This window comes from Argentina silus (assembly GCF_951799395.1).
Source record: "Argentina silus genome assembly, chromosome: 18".
NCBI lineage: Eukaryota > Metazoa > Chordata > Actinopteri > Argentiniformes > Argentinidae > Argentina > Argentina silus.
In genome coordinates this window covers 9,329,330-9,348,801 of record NC_139672.1, presented here as the reverse complement: position 1 = coordinate 9,348,801, position 19,472 = coordinate 9,329,330, and the positions used below count along the sequence as shown (strand labels likewise).

Sequence of the window (19,472 nt, the reverse complement as noted above, 5' to 3'; positions counted from 1 at the left end):
CTGTTGTAGTCGACAGGGCGTGGACTACCAGGACCTTCACCTTCACTAGAGTGAAGTGTGATACGAGTGTGATTCGAGTGTGATACGCGGTTGTGATGGAGTGAATACGTAACTAAGCATGTGAGAACAGGCTGTTCTGTCCCTATCAATTCATCAAGCATCACAATGAATCGACACACTCGCACCAAACACACACACTTCCTCTGGCCTTGGTTGCCATAGAAACGCTCCCTTCAGGACACAATTCTAATCAAACGATCGTGTTACTCACACAATGGAATGCCTGATAGAACGCATAGGTGTGTAATACACACACACAAACACTTCTCATTGATAGCAAAAAACATTCTCATTCACAAGGCGTGTCAACAGGAATTAACATCCTACGATAATCCCCATGGTAACCACGAGAGAAACAAAGCTTGAATAGACACCGTTAAGACCAATCACAAACTTTTATTTTCATGACATAATTTTCCAAGGCCAAATTACAAATAAATAAGGAAGAAGACACTTGCAAACAGCCCAAGACACAGGGCCCATTATAACCCACACAAAACAAGAAGGAAAAAGACCCCAAAAACTGGTCAATAAGAAAGATTAAACAGGTTTTAAAAGAGGTAATACACACTGTACAACTGGTAGAGCTTCAATGAACTTTGATCATCATCATCATCATCATCATCATCTACCCCTCCCCTCCCCTCCCAACATATTTACAGCATGAGTTACAATAGGAGTGGCTATATTCATCTGTACACCACACATCATGTCTTGTCCCTAATTACAGCAGTAGTTCACAAGGATGTATTTAATCACTACTACGACATGCGTGTGTAAGCCTATATCCGTACAAAGAAAAAGTCGGACAAAAGCACTTTGTATATTTCCTATGAACCATTAAGAGAACATAATCGTGTTTACAAGGCAACCTGCCACCCAAAAAAGCCTGGAATACACAGAGCAGCAAACCGAGCAGAGATTGGTTGGGAGCTCAATACGAAGAACCAATGAAATGCGAGGAAGGAAGGAGTGTAAAAGAAAAAGGGAAGGACACCTTTTGGTCCCAATTTGTGACAGGATCAGTGACAGTTATTTTAGAATGGGAAAATTAAAAATGAAAAGTTGTTGGACATCTCTGACCGAAGAATATCAGCCTTCATACAGTCAAGTCTGGTTGTGTTAAAATAGAATTAGCTTTCGAAAATGCAGAATCAATGCTGAAATTAATGTGACCTTCATCAATGGAGTTATAGTACACTGTTGAAACATTTCGCCATAACCTACATATTATCGTTGATTAGATAGCATTCCAATGAACCAGTCTAAGTAACATTATAATTATGGCTGGCATCCGACTTGGAAATCTGCCCAAAGTTGTTAATGAATCAAGTGTTGGAATGTTGTATTAGAGCAGTTATCAGCCAAGGCTTATAAAATGGGACTGTATAGATGCAACAGTTATTGATGCCCACAAGAAAAATACCACCACATATCTCAAACAAACCAAAAAATGTTTTGTTAATACATGTCAAAACATATTGAATGGCAGTTGACCGAATCCAAGTTGTTCCTCTCACCGACATTGCACAATATCATACATACACATGAAACAATCTGCATACAAAGCATCCAGTAATGCATATGGCCTTCATGGTTTTACAGTCTTTTGATCTTGGATTTTATTTCAGGAATACATTTTTTCGCAATATATTATATGGAGTGTATTTGCAAGGAACGTGAGAATTGTCAGCCCAAACGTTCACCTGCAGTGCTTCTTTCTTAATCCCCATATTCAAGTTCTTGGATACATTTTTTTAGGTGGCCACTTCTTCTTCTTAAAATCATGCTAACCCATTTACAAGACCAAATATCAATATGTTCACTAACCCTAACCCAGTACATTGGACCAATAATTACCACAGCACTTTCACAAGCCTTAAAAAAAGAAAAAAGGGAGGCCACACACATATTTCCGTAACAGCGTCTGTCCATCTGTCTGTCTGGACTCTTCTAGAATTCATTTTGTACATTTAGGTGGTGGAGAAAAAAACAAAATACATAACCAGGCCCACACATTCATATAGGGGCTTTATCTGTGCATTTTTCCATTACATAGTTCTTTTAATTTTGTGTATAAATATTGCACATTCAATCTGTACTTCATATTCATAGATAATAGTAACTAGAGCTATGAAAAAAAATATATAGGATGCACTGTTTTACCAAAAAGGAATCGGGAGAGAGAGGTCTATGAACACACAGCAACAGCAACAACAACAACAACAACAGCTTTCACACCGCTATCAAAAACAAGGCAAGCTACGACTGGACTAGGCTTCGTTCCCTTGGAAACATCCGTGCGATTGGTCATCGTTTCAGGAATACATGGCAGGTGTGGAAAGGCTTCATGGATAATGGGCCGCTGAGCTACAGACAATCAACGTGGTTGTATGGTTTTCCTTGGAACCAGAATGGAACCCAAACAAGATGGTGGCTCCATGGTGTGTGTGTGGACCCAAAGACCCGGTCTAGCAGGAACATTGAAAAAAAGTAACTAACCGAGATACCAAGGCAATCAGGGGCAGAGACGTGGGGGAACTTAGGCTCAGGGCAGAGGGAGTGATTAACATTACCACACACACACACACACACACACACACACACACACACACACACACACACACACACACACACACACACACACACACACACACACACACACACACACACACACACACACACACACACACACACACACACACACACACACACATCATTACTCATATTGGTTCATATTTGCAACAGCTGAGACTGCTCCCTGCTGGTTCACTGACAGCATAGAGACACTGCCAACAAGGAGCCCTACGATCGACAGACAGCCTATTGATCTCTACTGACAACTGACACGACACTCCAGCTCACCCAGTCTTAGGGGCCAGGAGTTGTTCCTGATATTGACCCCATACCCCACCCTACCAGTAGTAAAATAATCAGGACCCAGAGTGTGTCAGGAACAACTCCCGGCCCAGGTGGTTGTGTAGCCACCTGCGGACGCCTCCTCCATCACTAGAGAGATGGAGGGTTACCAAGCCAACCCAGGCACATCAGCCCCCCTGCCCCCCCCTGGGCGCCATCCCCTACCAGAGCACAGTAACAGCAGAGTAACAGTGGAGTATAAGAAGGACTTCATCTAGTCTATGCAGTAAACACATACTCTTAGAAGAGAGAAAACTAAACAAAAAAACAACAACTTTGGGACGTAGGCAGATAAGGGGAAAAGGAAAATAATTCACAAACAACAAAAAAAAAAATGAACAAATTGTTTTTAAATAAGTGTCAAGTTTTTATAAAAAAAAAACAACAACAACATCCAAAACAAGAAAAAATGTTCAGAAAAATTCAGGAAAGAAAGCAAAATCAAGACCGCGTTTTTTTTGGCGTTCAATCTCTCATGGCTTAGCGACGTTGATTCCTCTCAGACACCAGACGCTCTTCAAACAGGGGGGGGGGGGGGGGGAGGGGGGGGTTCCAAACACCCCCCCCAAAAAAAACAACAACAACATGACATAAACAAAAAAAAAACACACACATCATCATCATCGTCATCATCATCACCGCACCAATCACAGAACACACAAGATCCCTGCATAGATTCAAACCTGGACGTGGACTTAACCCAGAGGATCCTTCTGATAGGAGGAGGCACGGTGGCGACCGCAGCCTATCACGTGTCTGCACTACAAGCGACAGCCCCAGGACCATGCCAAGAGGAGAGAAAAAGGAGGGAAGGAGAGAGGGAGGAGAGCAGAGGAGTGTGGGTGTGTGTGTGGGGGGGGGGGGGGGGGGGGGGGGGGGCAGGGGGAAGCGGGGGGGGGGGCGGAGGGGGAACACATGGACATCGAGCCACAGCAGTCTTCTGTACAAGCGTGTCATTTCCTGCGTCTCGGCGTGAGTTGCCGCGGGACCTTCCGTCCTTCGGTAGCGCCTCGGTCGTCATAGCGACACAATGACCTCAGCCTAAACTGTCAGAGAAGAGGAGGGGCTAACCTAGTGCCAGCTCCTCCCTCTGCCCCCTCCCTTTTCCTTATTTGGTCTGGACTACGGAAAGTTCTTCAGTGGATTCAAGTTGACTTCCCGTTTGATCGCAATCGGTCGCGGGGGAAGTCAAGACGAGGAGGAAGAAGTGCTAGGGTCGTTCCGTGTGTGTGTGTGTGTGTGTGTGTGTGTACAGTAAAAGTGTGTGTTCCTTACACCCTCTCGATGTCGTCCCGGCTAGTGGCTTCTGAGCTCCTTGTGTTTGTGTTTGTGTTTGTGTGTGTGTGTGTGTGTGTGTTAGTGTGTAACTGTGTTTGTGTTAGTGTGTAAACCGCATGTATGTGTGTGTGTATTACTTTCCGCCATACATCCTCTCGATGTCGTCCTGGTAGTGTGATTTGAGCTCCTTGCGTTTGAGTTTGAATGCGTCTGTGACCAGGCCTGTCTCCGGGGTCCAGGGCTCAGCACTCAGACGGATCTTCTTGGGGATCTCAAAGCACTCCAGTTTAGCTGAGGGGAGGAGGAGAGGAGAGGAGGAGAGAGAAGACGGTGTTTAGAGAACAGTGGTCTGACGTCACACAGATGCACGCACGCACAAAGACGGGCAGGCCTTTTCAAACACGACATCACGACACATGGTTTTGCCCTTCGTGTCATACTTGAGGGAAAAGATAACTTCACATTTCTCTCTTGATTCCCTCCTTCCCATCTCATGAAACCTTAATCATGGTTCTTAAAGTCTCCCCCCCCCCCCCCCATTCCCCCTCTAGCTCCACCTCATTCTCCCTTCCCCCCTCCTATGGCAGCTTCAGTGACGATGCTGAGGACCCCTCCCTCCCTCCCTCCCTCCCTCCTCTCCTCTCCTCTCCTCTCCTCTCCTCTCCTCTCCGTCCCCTCCCCTCCCCTCCCCTCCCTCGTACCTCCTATGGCAGCTTCCGTGATGATGCGGAGGACCTCTCTCTCCATCTCGGGGTTGTTGCAGATCTCCTCCCAGCTGCCCCGGACCTGCCTCTGCTCCGCCAGCACCATCAGCTGCTTCTGATTGGGCACCACGAAGCTGATCACGTACGACTCTTCACTGAGGGGGGAGGAGGGCAGAGAGAGAGAGAGAGAGAGAGAGAGAGAGGGGGAGGGGTTTAATATTTCATTTGGCGAAATGCATTACGATGATCATTTGACGTACTTAGCGATATGAATAGGAGCTAGTAGGACTGTTTTGTATTTGACTCAAGAATGAGGAGGGCGAGAGAGAGAGGAGGGGGGGTACCCTTAGTTTTACTGTGTGTGTGTGTGTGTGTGTGTGTGTGTGTTACCTGTTTGCGTAAGCGCAGATGTTGTCTATGAGGGAACAGTTCTTCAACACAGCCTCCACCTTTCCTAGAGACACGTACTCTCCTGCCTGCAGCTTCACCAGGTCCTTCTTACGGTCTACAGAGGACACACACACAGTTACACACAGTTAGAGACACACACACACAGTTACATACAGTTAGAGACAGACACATATACACACACACACACACACAGTTAGACACAGTTAGAGACAGACACATATACACACACACACAGTTACATACAGTTAGAGACAGACACATACACACACACACACAGTTACATACAGTTAGAGACAGACACATATACACACACACACACACACAGTTAGACACATATACATACCCATATACACACACATACAGTTAGACACACATACACACACACACACACACACACACACACACACACACATATATACAGCTGTGGAAAAAACTAAGAGACCACTCAAAATGTTTCTTAAATCAGCATCTCCACATGTATGGCAGCCATTCCATTCCAGTGTCTGTTGAATTCCAATACAGGCACACCACATTCTACTTAATGAGGTACTGAACCTGAACCAAATCTTATTTAATGAGGAAAAGTATAAAAACCACTGCTGTGGTCATCACTATCCTCTTGCAATAGGACCAGCTGGATGGCAAAAACAGTGCTAGTAGTACCTCAAAAGTAATTGGAATAAAAAAATAACTACTGACCATGCCAAGAGAGTTGAAAAGAAACGTTTTGAGTGAGGAAAAGAAGGGTTCAATTCTGGCTTTACTGGCAGAGGGATACAGTGAGCATCAGGTTGCTTCCATCCTTAAAATTTCAAAGTCTGCGGTTCATAAGAACAAGATCAAGCAGCAGACATTAGGGACAACAAAGCTACAGACCGGCAGAAGGCAAAAACGACTCTCCACTCACCGGGATGACCGCCAACTCATTCGAATGTCACTCAACATTCAAGTGACTTACAAAAAGAATGGCAAACGGCAGCTGGGGTGAAGTGCACGGCGAGGACGGTTGGAAACAGGCTCCTAGGGGCAGGGCTGAAGTCGTGCAAAGCTAGAAAAAGGCCCTTCATCAACGAGAAGCAAAGAAGAGCCAGGCTGAGGTTTGCAAAAGACCATAAGGATTGGACTGTAGAGGACTGGAGTACGGTCATCTTCTCTGATGAGTCCAATTTTCAGCTTTGTCCAACACCTGGTCGTCTAATGGAGACCCAGAGAGACCTACAAGCCACAGTGTCTCGCACCTACTGTGAAATTTGGTGGAGGATCGGTGATGATTTGGGGGTGCTTCAGCAAGGCTGGAATCGGGCAGATTTGTCTTTGTGAAGGACGCATGAATCAAGCCACGTACAAAGTTGTCCTGGAAGAAAACTTGCTTCCTTCTGCTCTGACAATGTTCCCCAAATCTGAGGATTGGTTTTTCCAGCAGGACAATGCTCCATGCCACACAGCCAGGTCAATCAAGGTGTGGATGGAGGACCACCAGATCAAGACCCTGTCATGGCCAGCCCAATCTCCGGACCTGAACCCCATTGAAAACCTCTGGAATGTGATCAAGAGGAAGATGGATGGTGACAAGCCATCAAACAAATTTTTTGCACCAGGAGTAGCATAAAGTCACCCAACAGCAATGTGAAAGACTGGTGGAGAGCATGCCAAGACGCATGAAAGCTGTGATTGTAAAACAGGGTTATTCCACCAAATATTGATTTCTGAACTCTTCCTAAGTTAAAAGTTCTTCAGTGGCCTTCCCAGTCACTGGATCTGAATCCAATAGAACACCTTTGGGATGTGGTACAACAGGAGATTCACAGCTTGAAAGTGCATCTGAAAAATCTGCAGAAATTGCGTGATGCTATCATGTGATCATGGACCGGAATCTCAAAGGAATGTTTCCAACATCTCAAAGGAATGTTTCCAACAGAATTGAGGAATTGAGAGCAAAGGGAGGCCTTACCCAGTATTAGTATAGTCTTCCTAATAAAGAGCAAAGGGAGGCCCTACCCAGTAGTAGTATAGTCTTCCTAATAAAGAGCAAGGGGAGGCCCTACCCAGTATTAGTATAGTCTTCCTAATAAAGTGCAAAGGGAGGCCCTACCCAGTATTAGTATAGTCTTCCTAATAAAGTGCTCGTGGGTGTGTTCGGTCTACTCAGTCACAGCTTTTCACTGTCCTGGCACCCCGCTGGTGGAACGAGCTTCCCACTGCTGTCATGACTGCAGTGTCACTAAAGTGCTCGGTGAGTGTACACACACACAGACACACACACACGGTTCTCCTGGCTCCTCACCTATGATCCTGAGGCAGCCGTCAGGGTAGATCTCTCCGATGTCCCCGGTACAGAACCAGCGCTGGCCGTTGTTGTCCAGGAAGAAGTCCTCGCGGTTCTTGGCCTCGTTCTTGTAGTAACCCATGGTTACGTTGGGCCCGCCAATCACGATCTCTCCGCGGGGGTTGGGCTTGTCTGTGCTGTAGTAGCCACCTGGAGAGGAGAGGAGAGGAGAGGAGAGGAGGAAAGAGAGGGAGGAGAGCAAGAATATAAACCACTAAAAAGCTTGGGTCGGTCCCAAAATGGATGGTCACAGTACCTAACTCCAGACACACACACACAGTCTCTCTCTCTCTCTCACACACACACAGTCTCTCTCTCTCTCTCTCTCTCTCCCAGTCCCAGTCCTCACTCACCCTCCTCCCAGTCCTTCAGGGTGATCTCAGAGCAGACCAGCGGAGCGCCCACCCGTCCTGTGCTGTAATCGTACACTGAAACACACACACACGCACGCACACATGAACACACACAGATGAGCGTGGCATCAACAGATAAAGGCCTGACTCATATTGCAGCTTAATACACCCCTGGCTTTAATGCAGTCATCCCTTCACAACTCCAACATAACACCCTTCCCTCCCTCCCTCCCTCCTCCATCTCTTCCTCTGGTTGATGCTGCCAGCTCATCAGCTCCGCAGGTGTGAGGCTGTAACCCTGACTCACCCTACATACCAACCTCTCTCCCCCTCTCCCCCCTCCCTCCATCCCCCTCTCCTCCTCCTCCCCCTCTATCTCTTATTCTCGGTCATGGTGCCGGCTCGGCAGGTCTCGGTGAGGCCGTGAGCTCTGGCACACGGCACGGCCCACCCTACATACCACCTCCCTCCTTTCCTTTCCTTTCCTCACCTCTCCCTCCTCCTCCTCCTCCTCCTCCCTCCGACGCTGCCAGCTCCGCAGGTCCCCGTGAGGGTGTAACCCTGACACACCCTGACACCCCCCCCCCTCCTTCTTTCCCTCCCGCTGATGGCGAGGGTTCCGTATCCCTGGACAACACACCCTACACACAACACTGTGCCTCCCCTCCCTCCCTCCCTCCCTCCCTCTCTTACTCTCGCTGATGCTGCCGGCGCCGCAGGTCTCGGTGAGTCCATAGCCCTGGCCCACGGGGCAGCACAGGCAGATGTTCATGAAGCGCTGCGTGGCGGCGGAGAGGGGCGCCCCGCCCGACAGCAGCACACGCGTGTTCCCCCCCAGCAACGACCGCACGCGCCTGAACACCAAACTGGAGGGGGGGGGGGGGGGCAGAGAGAGAGGCGGGGGGGAGAAAGAGAGGGAAAGGGGGGGGATGAAGAAGGAGGGAGAGAGAGGGGGGGGGGGTGGAAAAGGTCAGGAGAGCGTCAAAAAGAGAGAGAGAGAGAGAGAAAGGGGGAGGGAGGTGAGGAGGGAGTGTTGAGAAGGGGAGAGAGAGAAGACGCGGGGGGGAGAGGAGGAGGCAGAGAGAGAGAGAGAGAGAAAGGAGATGAGATGAGGCAGGGAGAGCAGAGATGAGAGTGAGTCAGAGGATGCCGATAACACCAAGACAAACACAACCAGTCATTCATCTCTCTCTCTCCCCCTCTCATCGTCATATTGCAGCTTTAACACACCCCTGAGGCAATGCCTGCAGCAATATCTACAGCTTATTGGTTGTGTGTGCTGTGTGTGTGCTGTGTGTGTGTGTGTGTGTGTGTGTGTGAGGAAGAGAAAGCTAATGAGAATGTAAGTTCCTTTATCCATCGTTCCACATTGCCTGTGTGTACTTCCCTGTGTCGTGTGTGTGTGTGTGTGTGTTTGTGTGTGTGTGTTACCTGTCACAGAGAGGGGTGCTGTAACCCTTGGAGATCTGCTCCATCTTGTAGTTGTAGGCGAGCACAAAGAGGGTCCTCTGTACGCTGGTCATCTCCTCCACCTTGGTCATCACATTCTTATAGATACGATCCATGATCTCCTACACCACAGGGAGGGAGGGGGGGGGGGGGGGGTGGATGGAGGGAAAGAGAGAGAGAGAGAGAGAGAGGGGGGGGAGAGAGAGAGGGAGGGGGAGAGAGAGAGAATGAACACAGAGATGATCAAAAACCCAACTCGCGCAGAGCCGTGTCAAAAAGCACATAAAAATACCAGCTAAAAAAAGCAGAATTCACTGGAGGAACATCCTCACGCTTTCACTTTTAGTTTTTTTTAACAAAACAACAACGTCATTGGCGATCAAAGACAGTGACTCTGTCGTGACTAAACACACGGTTTCATCTGCCTTTGACATGTCTGACATAGTGGCAAACACCGGCAAAGTTCACAGCGTGGTGCAGAAAGGCTCTTCCGTTGTTTTGGGGGAGAACCCCCCTGTTAGGAGAACAGTCGGGCTAGATGTGTGTTTGATGCTGACAGGACGGAGGTGAGAGGTCAAGTCTTACCGGGACAGCTGCCATCAGGGTGGGCTTCAACACACTGGTGTCTCCTTTACTGCCCTTCTTGATCTTCGTAGACTGGGGGAGGTGGACAAGAGAGGGTGGTATGAGCAAGAGGACATGTAGCAGCAGTGTGTGTGTGTGTGTGTGTGTGTGAGAGAGAGAGAGAGATAGTGTGTGTGTGTGTGTGAGAGAGAGAGAGAGAGAGAGAGAGAGAGATAGTGTGTGTGTGTGTATGTGCATGTGAGAGATAGTGTGTGTGTGAGAGAGATAGTGTGTGTGTGTGTGTGTGAGAGAGCGATAGTGTGTGTGTATGTGTGTGTGAGAGAGCGATAGTGTGTGTGTGTGTGTGTGTGTGTGAGAGAGCGATAGTATGTGTGTGTGTGTGTGTGTGTGCGCCCCCACCTGGTCTGCTAGTGTCTGAGGTGAGGAGTAGCCGATGCTGCAGCCGTGAGACACACACACCAGCTCTGCACTCAGCTCCAGGACGTGGGCCAGGGGCAGGTACCCGATGTAGGTGTCTGTCTCACTGCCAGACAGAAACAACACGTGTGTTACCATCAACCACATCAACACAGACCAATATAGGTGTCTGTCTCACTGCCCGGACAGAAACCAAAACATTGTTGACACTGAAAAGTGTTATCTTGAAGAAATAGAACTGAAACAGAACGGCAGAGAGAGAGAGAGGTAGAAAGTTACAGAGAGAGAGAGAGAGAGAGTTAAACACAAAGAGAGAGAGAAGGCGTGCTGCTGCGTACTTGAGGTTGGGGATGCGCTCGGCCATGCCCGTGATGCCAGCGATGATGTTGCTATGGGAGATCATGACCCCCTTAGGGATGCCCGTCGACCCGCTGGTGTACATGATCACAGCGATGTCAGAGGGTACCGGCTGTTCGCGGGCCAACGCCACTATGGGGGGGGGGAGGAGGGGAGGGAGGACACACACACACACACACACACACACACACACACACACACACAGACACACAGACACACGTTAGAGAGGGAACACATACAGTATATTAACAGGCATATTATGGCAGCTGTTACAGACAGACAGACAGACAGACAGACAGACAGACAGACAGACAGACACACAGACACACAGACACACACACACACACACTTACTGTTGTCTGGCTTGGAGCCCAGTTCCTGCACGGCGTCCATGTTGTGGACCATGATGCCCCTGGGGAAACCGGGCCAGCTGGTTGGCTTCCTGTCCACCACGATAATATGCTGCAGACGGGGTACCTCCAACAGGATGGCCTGGGGGGGGGAACATGGAAGAGGGCAAGGAAGGGGGTGGGGTGGGGGGGAGAGAGAGAGGAGGAAGGAAAGAGAGAGAATGACGGATGAGTCAAAATCTGCTGTTGGATCCTCTGGTCGTGAATTCAACCTTTTGCAGATAGTGGCTTTCTGCGTTCTGGAGGATATGCATTGCAACGCATCTTTCTGTATATTCGAGTGACATAGCATGTCCTAGGCCTGTCCTAGCCCTGCCCTAGGCCTGTCCTAGCCCTATCCTAGGACTGTGGTGGAGGTGAGGTACCCACCTTGAGGCGGTTCTGCAGCAGGTCTTTGCTGGTGATGATGTGGGTGATCTCAGTCTCGTTCAGACCGTGGGCGATGGCTGCCCCGCCCAGAGTGGAGTACAGGGTGACCACTGTAACACACACACACTGGGGGGGTTAGTCAACTCTCACAGCAAGGGTGTGTGTGTGTGTGTGTGTCTACAACGTAACCACTTACATTGTACATGAAGCAAACCTGTAGTGCAATGATCCTGCAACTGATTGTGTGTGTGTGTGTGTGTGGTGAGTGAGCCTGTGTGTGTGTGGTGAGTGAGCCTCTGTGTGTGTGTGTGTGTGTGTGTGGTGAGTGAGCCTCTGTGTGTGTGTGTGTGTGTGTGGTGAGTGAGCCTCTGTGTGTGTGTGTGTGTGGTGAGTGAGCTTGTGTGTGTGTGTGTGTGTGTGTGTGTGGTGAGTGAGCCTCTGTGTGTGTGTGTGTGTGTGTGTGGTGAGTGAGCCTCTGTGTGTGTGTGTGTGTGTGTGTGTGTCCACCCACATGGGAAGTTGTACATGAAGCAGGCCTGCGCTGCAATGATCCACTCGGCCCTGGTCTCACAGAAGATGCCGATGTTACAGTGAGGCCTCTGGCCCAGTGCTGCCAGCCCACTGCCAAAAGACACCGCTGCCTGGTAGGCCTCCTCGTACGACGTCCAGTTATACTCCCCCAGGATCACCTAGAGAACACACACACACACACGCACACAAAAACAGACAGACACACACGTATGATTCAATCACTCGTCACGGTCTTGACCAACGGTCAAAACTCCCGAAGCTTAACGCACAGTCAACCAGCGCCCTCTGATGTACGTTCAGTGCAACTGCAAGTGGGACTGAGGAGGTGTGTTTTGGAGGCAAACGGCTGAAGGACCCACGAAAGAACACACACACACACACACACACACACACAAACCCCCCCATCCGTCATCCATCTGGCCAAAACCTCGTATTTAAGCCACTCACAAGGAGTAGACCTCCCCTCCCAATCCACCTCGTGAGCCACAATGCCTTAAGAGAGCTCAAATCCCCCCCCCACCCCACCCCACCCCAACCCCTCTCCACTCCCCCCAACGCTCCCTCTCTCTCTCCCTACACCCCCCCTCCCCAACCCCCTCTACCCCCCCACCCCACAACCCCCCCTCACCTTCTTGAAGACCTTCCCGTTGGGCTGCACCTCGTCTTCCTCACTCAGCACCTCCCGGGTGCCCAGGCAGTTCCTCTGGGGGAAGCGGCGGGTGGCGTACTCAAACACCCTGTCCAGCGTGTCCACCCCGGGGTGCATGCCCGCCGCCAGCCTCTGCATGCTGTTGGTGGCCCGGTAGGGGCCGGCGGGCCGGCCGCTGATGGACCGCGCCTTCACCCGCCGCGCCCGCTCCAGGTTGGCGCCGGCGCCCGAGAACAGGTACCACGGCAGGAAGGTGATGACCGAGTAGACCCACACCACCGAGCGGAACACCTGCAGCAGCAGGGGGTTCATGTCCTCTTTGAGCTTCATCGGGTCAAAGGTCGTCGAGGGGGGCGGGAGCCAAGCTGGGTGGGCGGGTGAGGGTGGTAGAGGGGGCTTGGGGTGGGGGGGGGGGGATGCGAGGGACACACCCCAAAACACTTCTCTCTCTCCTCTCTCGCCGTCGATGAGAGTGTGTTTTTTTTTTTATGGTTGGGGGCTTCCTTCTCTGGTGTGGAGGCAGGTGTTGATGGAGTGAGAGAGAGAGGGGGGGGGGCAGGAGGGAGGGACAGGGGGAGGGATGACTTTCAGAGGCTGGTGGTGTTCCTGCTCGCGTGCAGGCGGTTGGTCCTGTGGAGGTCAGCACGGACAGACAGACCCCCTGGGCAGAAGACTCGGCTCACCTGCAGGGGAAGGGAAGCGGAGCACATGTTAGAGACAGACAGACAAACAGACAGACAGAGAGACAGACAAACAGAGAGACAGACCGACAGAGAGACAGACAGTCAGACAAACAGAGAGGCAGAGAGACATACTGACAGACAAACAGAGAGACAGACAAACAGAGAGACAGAGAGACAGGCAGATTGATCAGCATTGATCCTGGCAGTAATCAGACCACACAAACACAGTCCTAAACACGTCCTAAACCCCCCCTCCTCTTAAACAGAGGATGAAGCCTGAACACTGTGAGCCTGGAGAGAGGTCCAAAACAAGCCCTGGGTGTTGGTGTGCATCTATGCACCAGCCAGCTCCGAGGTGTCGAGTCAGGGACAGGAAAACAACACACACATAAAACACACTACTACTGTTTTCAGTGTTTGTACACAATTGCGTCACACACACACACCACTTCTAGTGGTGATAAGTCAGTGCTTGGGATCTGGAGAGGAGGCAGTGGCCAATGTCCTATCCATTCCCCCTTGGTCAGCACTATTTCTGTCCACTTCCTCTGCCTGGCCCAAGGGGAGGGCAGGAACAACACACACACACACACACACACACACACACACACACACACACACACACACGTCAGCCTACTCTTTCCTTTCCAGAGTTCGTTAACAAAAAACGGCCACAAGAATTGATCCATTTCTGCCTTTTTTTTTTACTTTCTCTTGCGTGTGCCTCCAATACAAACAAAATGGGGCCTGGTCCTTTTTGGAGGGTTTTCGTAGGGGGTAAAGCCCTTGTTTCAAAATACACAACTCTATCCACCCATCACCTTTCCCCCCCCCCTCCACCCCACCACCCATACTTGCAAACATAATGTTAGCCCCTCCAACCCTCCCCGGGGGGGGGGGGGGGGGGGGGCTAGCTGGTAAGCTAGTGCCAAGTGAACTGTCTTCTCTGTAATGAGGTTTGGAACCACCGTCTAAAATCTGATCGAGCTCACTCTTTCTAGGGCATCTTAAAAAAGGGTCAACGTGCAACGTGAACTCTGTCGTGAACTCTGCCGTGAACTCTGCCGGTCGGCTGATCTGCAGCGACCGGTGGTGACACATTCCTCAGCGCTCTGGTGGAGGTTTAGAAGCCTCGTTTGTACAGGGGTGGGTGGGGTTGGGGGGGTTAGCATGCTAGCGTGAGAATGCTAGTAGGACCTCTCTCTCGGGAGGAATCTCTCACTGTCGGAGGTCGGGGGTATCAATAAAGTGCTAGGTCTAACTCCACCACCACCCAGAAGACACGATGAACATTTTACCCTAACCCTAAATCTGGCTGGCTAGACGGACATCCAGCAGCCAGGAGTTCATGGCTGGGTGCCCAGGGCACAGGTAGGCCAATTATTGATGGTAGTGACTGACTGGCCCAAACCTAGTATCTCCCCAGAGCCAGGCTACCTGATTCATCTTACCTGCAGCACTGCACCACTCTGCTGCTGCCGCCCCCCCCACACACTGCTCCAGTAATGACAGACATACCACCACAGCCAGAATGAGCCTGTTTCTGTAGCAACAGCCGCCATCTGCTGCCTGCACTCCCAACCCACAACCGGATGGGCCTGACTGCATGAGAGTGAACCACATCAGTCCTGGAGGGCTGCAGTGTGTGTGTGTGTGTGTGCGTGTATAAAGCTGTGGTGGAGCAGAAACCTGTATACATAGCAGCTCTGGGTGGCCAATTGGCCAAAGCCAATCCCCCCCCCCCCAAGGTTTTTGATGTTCAAATGTTTGTTTCATTTTCATGGATGATTCTGCTGCAATAACACACTCCCTCTTGGGAAGGAAAAATTCTATTTTCTTTTCTTCTACCACTACAGACAGAGCACCAACGCTACTGTTTACGAGATTAGGAATCTTATCTGGTCATCTTTACCATGCAGTAAGTACTGCGATAAACTGTTATCATTTACTGAGATAACAGCCTCAGTGGTATTATTGCGACTGTACAGTACCAGTCAAAAGTTTGGACACACCTTCTCATTCAATGGTTTTCCTTTATTTTTTATTCTTTTCTACATTGTAGATTAATATTGAAGACATCAAAACGATGAAGGAACACATATGGAATTATGTAGTAAACAAAAAAAGTGTTAAACAAACCAGAATATAGTTTCGATTTTAGATTCTTCAAAGTAGCCACCTTTTGCTTTGATGACAGCTTTGCACACTCTCAGCAAGGTGTGTCCAAACTTTTGTCTGGTACTGTATGTCGCCGAAAGTGCGGGCTCTTATCGGCATGAAGCAACTTCTGAAATAGGAAGTCCGCTCAGTCAGTGGCACATTGAAAGCAATGATACATTGATTGGGACTTCAGGCAACAAAATATAAATACGATCTAGGCTAGGGCCTAGTTTTTTCTCCCAAGTGAATCGGCTCCAGAAAGTAGGCCTAGTGCAGTGCAGTTCAGACCCCCCCCCCCCCCACACACACACACACGCCCCAAAAATATCTGTCTCAACCTCATGCTTGCTACGCTTGCAAGTTGTGTGGGAAGCAAAGCTAGACATACGACTAACCCGTGACCTTCAGCCACTTTCACTCCGCGGTTTCAGCCACCCTCACACCAGGGCTTCTGCTTTCTGCATCAATGGAAACGTAGACACAATGGTTCGCCGGATTCAGTCAAGTACAGGTTCGACAAGGCCAGCGAACGTCTCACGGCTCATTCAAATCAGTCTCGGTCCGTCTCCTTGACTCCAGACCAGAAATACAGGTCCACCCTCTGCCTACTGCGGTTGTCAAATGAAAGGACACACACACACCGGGACACACCTGATAGTGCCCGGTCAGGTTTTCATCTCCAGGTAGACCCTGAAGCTATTAACGGCTGTTGTCTTTTGACTGCAGGCCTGAAGGCTGCTTAAGCAAACAGAAACAATTAGGCTTGGAAGTTAGAATTCAAAACCATGATGTAGGATGAGAATAACGAGTCGGCCGGAGGCCTAGGATTCCGGGTCCTTTACAAAGGCTGACGTGAAGATGCTTCTTGTCTGCTACTGTGGTCCTCTGTGGCTCAGTCGGTAGAGCATGGCACTAACAACGCCTAGGTTGTGGGTTTGATTCCTGCTGGGACCATATGTACTGAAATGGATGCACTCACTGCAATGTAAGTCGCTTTGGATAAAAGCGTCAGCTAAATGGCATATATACTGTTCCTTCCCGGAGAGCAGCAGAACAGAACACTCAGTCGCCATTGAAAAGACTCTGTGTGTGTGAAAAGTATACGAACTCTGCATACCACCATCTGACCTCCACAGCACACACACCACAACATTCCTCCACACAGAGAGAGAGTGAGAGAAAGGGAGACAGAGTAAACATCTGTAGTGGCTTGTTGTCTCTCGGTTTTGCAACCTGATAACATCTCGTTTCTCTAAGAGGTAGCTCTTCTCGCTCAGACCTTATCAGTGTTAATAATACCATGGCATCTACACACACACACACACACACACACACACACACACACACACACACACACACACACACACTGTCTACTCTATAAACAGGGCGGAAATAAGCACTTCAGACATGGAGACAGACAACATGTGTCAAAGACATGAGACTTCAAGGAGGGTCAGGATGGAGCCAAGTCGTCTGGGCTGATGGAGAAGAGACACAGCTGTCAGCAACACGTCTCTGCTGTCTAATGTTGTTCTTCATGGACTGGCTCTCCGAATCTATGGAAGCTTGATTAAAACAAACAAATAAATAAATAAAGCACTTAACCGGCTAGAAGACTACAACCTATCGAAACTGCCATGTGACCAACTCGGCTTACTTACTAATAAACACGATATGCAGCAAAACCAAAGCGTGGGGGAGAACAGTCTTTTAGAAAACCACACGACCACGAGGTCCATTTTCGCCGGTCTTAACGCTTCGCAGATGTTGTCACGACGAGCTAACGTTAGCCACAGAAGCTAGCTGAGAGAGGGGAGGAACGCCGAGCGGTGTGGCTATCGCAAGCTAGGTAGCAGCTAGCGCCAATGATGAAAAAAAAAAAAATCACTGCCGCTAGTTCACTGTGCGAAAATAGTCCTTTCATATCATGTTCGCATCACTGGAGGGATTTAAGCTGCGGTCTTACTCAGCAAGCTAGCTAGCTAGCAAAGATCGAACAACGTTGAATTACCCGTCGAAAAAAACAATAACATTGGGAATAGAGCGAGCTAGCTCCCGGCTGGCTAACAACATCACATCGCAGCACATCTGCAAAAGCCCAGACAATGCATTCTCACCTTTCTCACCAGCTACTCCTGCTGCGTCTCTAACGAACGTATCCAAATCGTCTGCCGCCGGTCCTTTCCGCATCAGATCCCACACGGGCATCAGAAACCTATGCCTCTGCCTATGGCTGTGAATCGATGGAGGGCTAATCTGTGAATTAAACGATGCAATTTTTTTTTTTTGGAGTAGGAAATCTGCGGGCATCGCCGGCCCTTGTTATCAGCCCGGAAGTGATGGTAACGTTGTCAAGACAGTCCTCTTGCCTGCGATTGGACCGCTGAAGGTGGCGCGTGCTCGAGGCAGCCGTGATGTCAGCGGGGTTACTGGCGGTCAGAGAAGGGGAGGGGAGGGGAGGGGGTGGAGGGAGGGAGGGAGGGAGGGGAGAGAGAGAGGGGGGGGAGGGGAGAGAGAGGGGGGGGGGGGGGTCTCGCCGCTGGTGATGTCCTCAATACAACGATAGATAGTCCTAATGTGGTGTGCCACAATGTGGAGAACAATGTATGACGAATCAGAGCATAAAATGATATTACATTCGACAACCTATTTCCGCCACTCAATCGTGTTTCCTCACACAGCTTTGCACTCTAGGGCGATGTGCCTGGGACGTTATAATGAAAGTGATAATGAGCATAAGCAATAAATTACTTATTGTTGCCTAAAAATAGGCGCGACAAACCTCATCGGGCTTATTCCTTAAAATGCTATGTTATTTTCTGGTTGTGCTTTTTGACTTTTTGTGAACACAAATAGTACCACTCGGTCTATTGTTCTGCACCCCCAGAAGGAGGAAAATAAAATGAGATAAATGCCAAGGCATCAACAAAAGATAAAGTTCATAAGTGCAACACTTCGCTGCAACACCTTTAAAAGCGTCCCATGCGTCCAGTGGCTTCATAAACACATTAGAAATGGACATAATCACGGGCATTGTTGATTCCTACCTGCAGTCAGGCGACATGAAGATGAAGATTCAGACTAGTCTTGATGACCCCGAGCTCTCTCGGATGATTTCGACCTCTGTATTTGGGCTTTTAAAGAATCTCGCCCGACCAAGGCCCAACCTGAGGACTGCAACCCTCCGTCCAGCAGAGCCGTTGCTTTGACTAACCATGGACCCGTTGCGCCCGTCTCATCTCCCGCCAACGGTGGTCCCGCTGCAGCTAAGACCCCTGGGGTGAAACTTACCCCAGCCGCCCTCAAGAGATCCTTAGGCTGGAGGAGCCAAAGGAGGAGGCGCTGCGACTGCCGCTGACCAGTAAGAGTTACTTAAGTAAGAGTTTTGATGTGAAGACCTGGACCTCTGCTTACCAGTCTACGGTTAAGTGGTACGGTTAAGTGGTGCTGCGCTTGCTCCAGCTACGTGGAGTACCACTCGTTTGAATGGGTGAATTACACTTATGTCACCTAGAGAAAATGAGAGGGGACCCTTGGTCATGAGGCCCAACCTGTTACCAGCAAGGAGAATAACCTCTCCTTTGATAATAGCTTTTTAGATTTTTTGAATAATACAACATGGAAAATGGAACACATCTCTCTGTCGATTTATATTTAGCCTATACCTATAGCCTAAGCCTACAAACAAGCATAGCCTACTAGAAAGCTAAACACAGACAGACAGACAGACAGACACACACACACACACACACACACACACACACACACACACACACACACACACACACACACACACACACACACACACACA

General features: G+C 49.7%; 1 protein-coding gene across 1 annotated transcript; it reads right to left on the bottom strand.

The window, feature by feature from the left end:
• Positions 1-442: 442 nt before the first annotated feature.
• On the bottom strand, positions 443-17,968 carry acsl3b (acyl-CoA synthetase long chain family member 3b). Its single transcript, XM_083689710.1, has 15 exons — positions 17,779-17,968; positions 12,798-13,501; positions 12,150-12,327; positions 11,639-11,748; positions 11,213-11,351; positions 10,841-10,991; positions 10,485-10,608; positions 10,086-10,157; positions 9,483-9,622; positions 8,745-8,917; positions 8,052-8,126; positions 7,657-7,848; positions 5,352-5,466; positions 4,959-5,116; positions 443-4,548 (listed from the first exon to the last, which is right to left on the bottom strand). Exons 2-15 carry the CDS (start codon positions 13,146-13,148, stop codon positions 4,391-4,393), a joined length of 2,136 nt encoding a protein of 711 aa, XP_083545836.1. The 5' UTR covers positions 13,149-13,501; positions 17,779-17,968; the 3' UTR covers positions 443-4,390.
• Positions 17,969-19,472: the final 1,504 nt, after the last annotated feature.

Coding starts and splice junctions, on each gene's coding strand:
- acsl3b (XM_083689710.1), bottom strand. CDS start 13,148: ATGAAGCTCAAAGAGGACATGAACCCCCTGCTGCTGCAGGTGTTCCGC. Junction 10,158..10,484: donor CTCAGACACTAGCAGACCAG/GTGGGGGCGCAC, acceptor CACCTCCCCCAG/TCTACGAAGATCAAGAAGGG. Junction 5,117..5,351: donor ATCTGCGCTTACGCAAACAG/GTAACACACACA, acceptor CTCCCCCCTCAG/TGAAGAGTCGTACGTGATCA.